The following is an 8,828-nucleotide window of genomic DNA, read 5'->3' as shown; positions in this document are numbered from 1 at the left end:
TACATACTATAGTAAACAAACGGCCTCGAGTTGCCAGATGTCTCCAGCAGTGTTTGAAGAATCTTGAACAAGACTGTACATATCTTTCAATCCATGTCCTGGGTTCAATCCCCAACACAGGACATACAGCATGTGAGAAGGGTGTTTTACTGAGTCTACCTAACATGGCAACTTTTCTCCAGTTAAAGAAGTTTCCTCCTGTACACTGAAGGTCATAACAAGAACAGACCAACTGCTCAAATGGAATAGTAAGCTGATAAGTTGTGAAATGATAAAGAAATAAATACAAATGAATAAATACACTAAGCTTGTTTTAAGCACTTTTTTTTGAGGAACAAAATTCAAAACAATAATAATACTGTACTGTACAGTATTCTACTTAGGAGAAACTGCAGTGGTTAGTGCTTAAGGTTATTTCCTGTATACTGTACAGTATACAGTTTTTCTTAACAAGTTCTTAAAAAAAAAGCCACACACATCAAGGGTCTGGAGAACACTGTTTACTGTCCTTCTTCAGAACAGAAAGCTCCCACATGCCTGCGTCAACACCCTCCATAATCCAGGGGTTTCATCAGTAAATCAATGCAGTGGATAGATCTTTTTTCATATCTTTGAAAATCCATAAACTGGGTGTCCATAAATCATGGTTGCCCAGTATTCATCGCACTATCACATAAAACCGTGTATTCTTATATTTAAGGGCACACAATACTGTACTGTATACTGAACCTGTACAACAGGTGAATGAAATTATAACAGTTGCATTTTTCAAGATTATCTGGATGTAAATAGTCAAAGAAAATAGTCACATTACACTTACCGTGCCTTATGTTCTGAAACCCATGTGCAGAATTTGCGTAAAATTCCCCATTCAGACTTGAACCTCAAACCTTCACTGTTACTTTACCCAAATTCTTTGTCATGAGTTTTGGAACATAAGACTAGACAAGTGTAACATAACTTTTTTCTTTGACTGTACATTACAGGGATACATTATTTCTAAGAGTTCCACGACATTATTTACTTCTCACACAATAGTACAGAAAACTGGTAAACTTCTCCCAAAGAATAAAAACTATGGGATAAGAACATCAAGTCATTTAACAAACCATGAAACTATATATATGCTGCCGTCTGATCAACTTGATATGGATAGTTAAAAGGTTATTCGAGTTTTGAGTCCATTTTACACAATACAATGCAACTTAAAGTAGTCTTTCTTTGCTCTTATAACATCTAACAGGTTAGGGCACATTTGGGCTACACCCATCCCCACATGTGCCCCTTTATCTATCATCAGACATATTCATCCCTGCTATCAGTTTGGAGCTAAAGGATGTATAAAAAAAGTGGCAATGCAACTTTTACTACAGTGATATATGTCTCCTTGGACATTAAGAGTCGATGCAACTCTTACAGTGATAAATGTCTCCTAGGCCACCAAAAATTGATGCAGCTCTTAGTGATGTCTCCTAGGCCACTAAGAATTGATGCAGCTCTTACAGTGATAAATGTCTCCTAGGTCACTAAAAATTGATGCAGCTTAATGATAAATGTCTCCTTGACCACTAAAAATTTATGCAGCTCTTAGTGATGTCTCCTTGGCCACTAAGAATTGATGCAGCTCTTACAATAATAAATGTCTCCGAGGCCACTAAGAATTAATGCAGTTCTTATGGTGATAAATGTCTCTTTGTCAATAAGGATAATAATTTAATATATCTACAGACTCTATTACAAAAAATATCAATGCCCCTAATTTGCCATTTTAAATATACCAGAAGCCTTATATAATAGTATAATCTTTACTTGGCTGGCATATGCTGCTTCCAATGGAGGATATGATCATTAGCATTGACAAATACTATATGCAGTTATTTGTAATAGATGAAAGTAATAACATCAGTGGTGAGATCCAGTGACCCTTCCCTTACCTACAACAAGAAGTCACTCATTCATATGGTATTGTCAGAAGGTTCATTTTCCAGTTTCTCTGAAGCTGTCTCCTTTACAGCCTGACTTTCATATTCATTATCTGTTTCACCATCTACTGTATCTCCTGTTTCTTCTACGTCTTCTTCTTCTTCTTCTTCTTCTTCATAGTCATCATATTCATTATCCTCTTCATCATCCTCATAATAATATTCACTTTCTTCATCTACGCTTAGTGAAGAGTTAACTGTAGGGGTTGCAGCCAGTTTCATGTAAGGCTCAAATTCATATTCAAATAACAAGAAATCTAAGATGAATTTATAATAAAGTTGCTTAACCTCACTAGAAGTCAACTGGGAAAAATAAGTCTTGGCAACATCGGACGTTCTCTTGGTCTGGTCAGTCTTGTGAGTCCACTCTATGTGTACCTCATCAGCGAGGCCGCGGTGGTACAGGATAAAGTCTGCATCTTGAGAGAGTGTTTCCATTTTGGCAATAACATCATATTTAATGTGGCAGGGTGTGCACAGGAGGAAGATTGGCCTCCAGTGCTCATCATATTCCTCGACATCAGAATCAAGGAGGTACTGGATGAACTCTCGGAATGTTGGTTCCTTTCGTGCATTGTGGTTCACCTCTTCACTTATGCTCGGCTTACGGTAGGCTTTAACAATCCTCTTGCCATAAATTGCATAATAATATCCACCCCTGGAAATAATTTTTTTTAATTAAATATATCATTCCTTCACTTGATAACTGACAGGTTCAAGATGAAAGTTTGTGACATTATGAATATAAAAATCCTGTACAGTTCTCACAAAGAGAATATTAACTAACACAATGGTGTAATGTGTGATCAACCTGAGGATGTATTTCATTCAGATAAGACTTAAATGAGTCTGATTCAAATGAGGTCACAGCATGAAACTAGAAGTGCTTCATGTTCTCTTCCAACATAAATAAACTTCCATCCAGTCTTAAAGTTAAATTTTCAGGCTCTATGCTGCTGTTTGACTTTCTATCATTAACATACTTTTTGCCAGTTTCTGAGATAACACTTAACAGTTTGACGCTATATTTGTTAATCGCAAAGGTTGATTACCATTAATCTGCAAGACGTTAATTTGACACTTAATTGCACAAGTACATGTACTTAAACAAATCATACTCTTCATGTAACTTAATTTTCCCTAAAGTACTGTATGTGATTTAAATATATTTCACTACTTCCACAAATATCTGTGAAAAAACATAAGGTAAACTCTGAGATACATTCTCCTGGATTCTTCTTCACGTAATCTAACACTTTATTTTTGAGCCACAAGTATAATAACTTAATTCATCACAGATCCCTTGAAGAGTCATTCCCCCAGCTTATTTCACCTGTTAATCAAACACCTTAATGCTACCATGGGGCTGGGTTAGATTAGGTTAACATTAGGGTGGTTAATCTTAAAGTGAAATAAGCTTGAGGGGATAAATCTTCAGATGAACCAAATTTGCTGATAAGCCATCAAAAGTATAAACAACACAGGTACTTAGTTTATTGTTGAGCCAAAAGAGTACAAGTAGTACAGTGCTGTGTATCACCAGAAAATACCATTAAACTAATTTAAGTATAAAGTATAACCAAAGATAAGTGGCAGACAATAGCCTTTACCTGTCCTTTACATCTCGTTCATAATTCTCCAGTTTGTCACGATATGCTGAGAGAACTCGCTCAAATGGGTGACGCACCACCTAGAAAAAAATTAACCAGGAAGATATGTGATGACAAGCTATATTAAGAGTAATACTTTTACTATGTATGATTAGTAATAAGCTAATGATCTTAAATATGCATGTTTGATCTCAGCCACTCAAACAAGTCTTGTGATATCCAGTAGTATCTATATCTATTTTGCTACTTTTCACTGTACTCAACCTGGTTTTTTATGCAACTGACTCATACATAATCAGATATGACAGTCAACAGATCCTTGCCAACCAGTAACTTTAGAACCATAATTCTTGCACCCTTTACACCTCTAGCACTTTCTCTGTCCATTTTTTGATGATCAATATCCTTACATCCATTTCAAATTCACTACACTTCCAGCAGATTTTTATTCACCATTCTTGCAGTTGATTAATTTTGCCAAACCACCTTTCCACCACGTTTCATGTGAACAACAGACATCGAGCTTTCTATGGCTCAATGCCTCCACAATTTCATCTATTCTTCCCCAAATCATACCAACATTCAAACTTCCAGTTCTGAACCCAACTATGTCAGGTTCCTTCACTTTGGTCACACACAGTTTCCATAGTTTCTTATGGTGTACGTACAGTGTAGGTGATTTTTATATGGCAAGTGTACATTTGTTCTTAGTTTGAATAGTCATGTCTGATAGTCAGCTAACAAATTGAAAGGGACCCACCCGCACACCACCACAAACCTGGGTACTGTCATGTTTGTGACCCTGATGCCATAGCAAGAGCAGTCCAGTGACTTTGGGGTGACCCACACAATCAGATTCAGGGACACCCTTCCAAGAGCGACATGGCACTAAAGCTGGCGGCAATATTATGCACTTGATGTTGGAGCAGCGTCTCAGGGTGCTACCTCTGAGTTTGAGCTCCTGTTCTGTCAAGTACCGTCTGTGATGGAAACATGTCAGCCCAGATAATGCAGCAGAAACAAGAGGATGGGCACAACTCTGGTGACCCAGTTGCCATCAGGTATGTTGAGGCAGTTTTATGGCTGGAAGACCTTCCTAACACCAACACAGTTGGCAAGACAGGGTCACAATTTTCCAAGGTAATCAACAAGTTACTCTCTTACCGATAAGTTCCTAAGAATCCTACAATTTTTAAGTTTCATCGTTACTTTATTGAAGGTTGCCTTTTATACGATCTTAAGTTTGGAATACAAATAACTAGTATAGTATACTATAGTATAGTAATGCATTTCCACTGTAATTTGTTTTCAGTTTCAGTAATAACCTGTGAAACTTTCCTTCGGTCTGAAAAAAATGAGTTATCTTGTCAACATACCTGTACAATAGTCACCACAATTTTTGCCCCATGTGAATAGAAGTACAGTACTGTACAGGAGCAGACCCATGCAAGCTATGATGATGATATTTGTGGACTGGGTATACCATTCACTTGGCTGTTCAGGGTATGCCAAGGCGACATTTTCTCACATTTTATTGCTGCCACACAAGAGGGGCACTGGTTGAAGGTAAATTCCCACCCCAGGGTGAAAATATGTACTGTACCTATACTAACTGTCTAGCTACAATAAATCACCTGCTACATACTCTACCTCACAACTAACTTACAACACCAAAAGAAACTCTACCTAAGAAGGACATCAAAAAGTAAAACTATTTCAATACCGGTATTTGTAAAATCTATAATTTTCTAGTTTAAAAAAATATAAATAAAACAGTAGAATATATCTAATAATGAATCTACTTTAAAAACTAAACTACGGCACAGTACTAAGACTGTCTACACAGTACAATACTGTACCTAGGTTGCACCCCGTCAGTCTCGCCCCCTTCCTGCCAATACTAACAAGGCCACCAGGAGGAGTAGGGTGGGGCTAATGTATTGCTACACACACACTGCCCAATATGGGCCAATAGGCACACTGCAGTTTTCTCCAATCTTATGTTCTTATGTTGTTCTCTTACTTAGCTTTGTTTACTTTTTTTACGGGATTAGCCCACCAGAGCACAGGTCACTGACCCACATCAAGGCCTGGAGGCAAAGTTATTATTACGTATAATAATAATAATAATAATAATAATAATAATAATAATAATAATAATAATAATAATAATAATAAAAATATAAAAAAAAATAAAAAAATATATTATAATAATACTAATACTAATAATAAAGGACCATAAATAAATACAAATAAAAAAAAAAGACTAATACAGTCAGTTCTGCTATAACGCAATTGTTGTGTTCTTGTAAAACATCGTGTTATAGAAATTCGCGTAATAGAAATAACAGGGCTTATGGAGAAAATAGGGTTAGGTGCGGATTACTACTCGAAATCGAAAAAAATTAATAGTTAGCCTAACACAAAGGATAGCACAGTCTAAATAAATGTTACATTCATATCTAATAATGAAATCATACAGTAAATGAAACACTTTACCTTGAAAAAATATGAATATAACTTGATAGGGGAGAAGGGTGATTTTGAGGTAGATAACATCGAGCTTCTATTCAAGGGCTATAGACTTTCTTTTACGATCATCACCGAGAATGTGATCACCAGAACGCTTCTTGGAGATATTCTTCTTTACCATATTCACAGTTAATACCACAAAATTGGAGAAATAGTAAGCAAAAATCACGTTACAGCAAACAAGCGTTCGCGTTATACAGTACAAATATCGTTCCTCTATTCATAAATCGAGTTAGAGCCAATTCGCGTTGTCAAAACACGCGTTATAGCAGAACTCACTGTAGTGAGAAACGGTACAGTACAGTGGTCCCTCGGTTAACGAGCGCCTCGGTTAACGAGATTTCGGTGAACGAGTTACTTCCCATCAGATTCTTAACTTCGGTTAACGAGCAATCCCTCGATTAACGAGTTTCTTTTATTAGCCGACCTCAACATGTTTTCGCTTACACTTGGCGGTCAACCAGCTGTAGTATTAGTTCGCTGTACAGTAATCAGTTCTCGGGCTTAAATTCCTTACTATTTTATTAAATATCAAGAAGTATATACTATTCAATCATTTTAAAAGTTAAATATCAAATTTTTTTGTCATTTTAACAATTATTGAACATAATTGAAGGTAAGGTCACTAGTTTCTGGCGCGTCATTCAGCCTTTTAACACACCAAACAGGCGTTAGTCTCTCTCTGTTTTCAGTGGAGGTAACATCTTGCTTGAGACTCTCTTCAACTAAGCGCTTTTTTTCTGCGTTTCCAAGCAAATTATTGGTAATTTTGAAATTTATTTTACATATTGACAATATATAGTGCAGTGTTATTTTAAAGAAAATATTCTTTATTTACAGCTAGTTTATACTTAAAAGATCACGTGTTGACATTGTTTGAATCCAGCATGGGGCCTAAGAGATCAAGAAAAGCGATTTTAATCCAAACCAAGCAGGAAATTATTAAGAAACATGAAGAAGGCATTAGAACAAATGCGCTATGCAAAGAATATGGCATATCGACATCAACTGTGTCGACAATTCTTGCACAGAAAGACAAATTTAAAGAAGTGAAAGTGAGAGAAAAATCTACCAGAGTGTTTAAAAGTAGATACCTAATTGCAGAAACTGAGAGGTTACTTCTCATCTGGATTAGGGAAAAACAGATGAAAGGTGATTCAGTTTCTACTGAATTCATTTGTGAAAGAGCCAGGGAGATTTACGAACATTTAAAGACAGATCAACCTGGTTCTTAAGGCGCAGAATTTTAAGATTTTCGGGCCAGCAAAGGCTGGTTCGAAAAATTTAAGAAAAGAAGTGACATTTTTAGTGTTGTTAGGCATGGTGAGGCTGCCAGTGCTGATAAGGAAGGGGCAGCAAAGTTTTTAGTGGAATTTAAAGAACTGATGGAAGAAGAAAATTATCTTCCACAGCAAGTATTCAATGTGGACGAAACTGGGCTGTTCTGGAAAAAGATGCCCAAAAGAACATTCATTGTAATGGTCATGATAAGAGCTAACCTGAAAACCTTAAGGATTCATATTACGCTCAAACGTCCACAAAACCTTCCGAGTCCCCCAGTGGAAACGTCCCCCGTTTTCTCTGTTTCCCCCGCCTTTGTCTATGGGAGCAGACGCTGTATGCTGGGACCTGTTGCCATCCATTCCTTTGTAATCAATTTAATTCTGCTTTCGATAGCTGAGTCAGAGCATTGTTAGTGAAGATAATAGTAGAGAATGAAAATGAGTTCATAGTCTCAATTTCAACGTCAGAGGGTACCGTAAATTAATTCATTGGAATAGGAGTAGCTGGACTCCCTGGCCTAGTTTGAGTGAGGGCACGCGGGCATTTTAACCGTTAGTAAGTGCCCGTCCCTTCATCCATACAGGTATGCCATTCCACGCTGTGTTGTAATTTGCCCTTCTTTAAGTGATTTGACCCAATTGATAGTTGATTGTGCAAGTGTTACAGTAACGTAGTTGATATGCTCTGAGTAAAGTCATATTTACGTCTTTAACGTCCCCTGAAACGTGTTGTTGTTGTCACCAGTTAGTAAGTGCCCGTCCCTTCATCCATACAGGTCCCTAACGCAGCCTAGGCCGTGTCTGTAGGGTGGATGTTGTATCCACTATGTCTGGGGACATGTCCGAGGTCCAGTAGGATCAGTTACCTTCGTGAGACCCGGCCGTCAGACACTTCAGACCACCTATAGCCCCCATAGCTGGCTCGTCTGGCCCTAACGCTCGGTCCACGAGGTGACCCTGGACCACCAAGCCACACACCACTACCAGCCCCCATCATTGGTGGATGAATGTCTACCTCAGTAGGGCTATATTTGTGTGGTGGAATTAACCCACTGGGATCTCCAGAGTTCGTCGGATAGTACTCCATGGTGGCTGGACCCCATGGCTGTTGCTTGAGTATCACTCCTGACGACTGAGTGTTGTAGTGGCAGTTGCTCTAATATGTATGGTGCTAAGTGACTATCCTAGTTGTGCTATTGAGTATGTCCACCCAGTAGGGTTGGAAGGGTATTGAATATGTCCACCCAGTAATGGTGTGAGTATGTTGAGCCTGAGGGCCTAGTAATAGATTTCGTCTGTTAGTACAAACCAATTTTTTCTTCTAATTTCATATTCATGTTTAAATAAACTTTGTATCTGTATAATTGTGTATATTATTTACCTACAGTATCTACCGTTATTTCTTCCCTATTGCTTGATAC

At 37.6% G+C, this 8,828-nt stretch overlaps 1 protein-coding gene across 1 annotated transcript in view; it reads right to left on the bottom strand.

Moving 5' to 3' along the window:
• The window catches only part of LOC121854803 (carbohydrate sulfotransferase 11-like), a 32,986-nt gene continuing 24,158 nt past the window's right edge, over positions 1 to 8,828 (bottom strand). The window contains exons 6-7 of the mRNA XM_042349593.1: positions 3,593 to 3,672; positions 1 to 2,640 (exon numbers count right to left, since the gene is read on the bottom strand). Coding sequence (XP_042205527.1) covers positions 1,956 to 2,640; positions 3,593 to 3,672 — 765 coding nt within the window. The 3' untranslated portion in view covers positions 1 to 1,955. The remainder of the gene's footprint in view (positions 2,641 to 3,592; positions 3,673 to 8,828) is intronic.

The sequence above is a fragment of the Homarus americanus genome, unplaced genomic scaffold (genome assembly GCF_018991925.1).
Source record: "Homarus americanus isolate GMGI-L3 unplaced genomic scaffold, GMGI_Hamer_2.0 scaffold53233, whole genome shotgun sequence".
In the NCBI taxonomy this organism is placed as follows: Eukaryota; Metazoa; Arthropoda; class Malacostraca; order Decapoda; family Nephropidae; genus Homarus; species Homarus americanus.
This window is presented reverse-complemented; position numbering and strand designations above follow the sequence as displayed.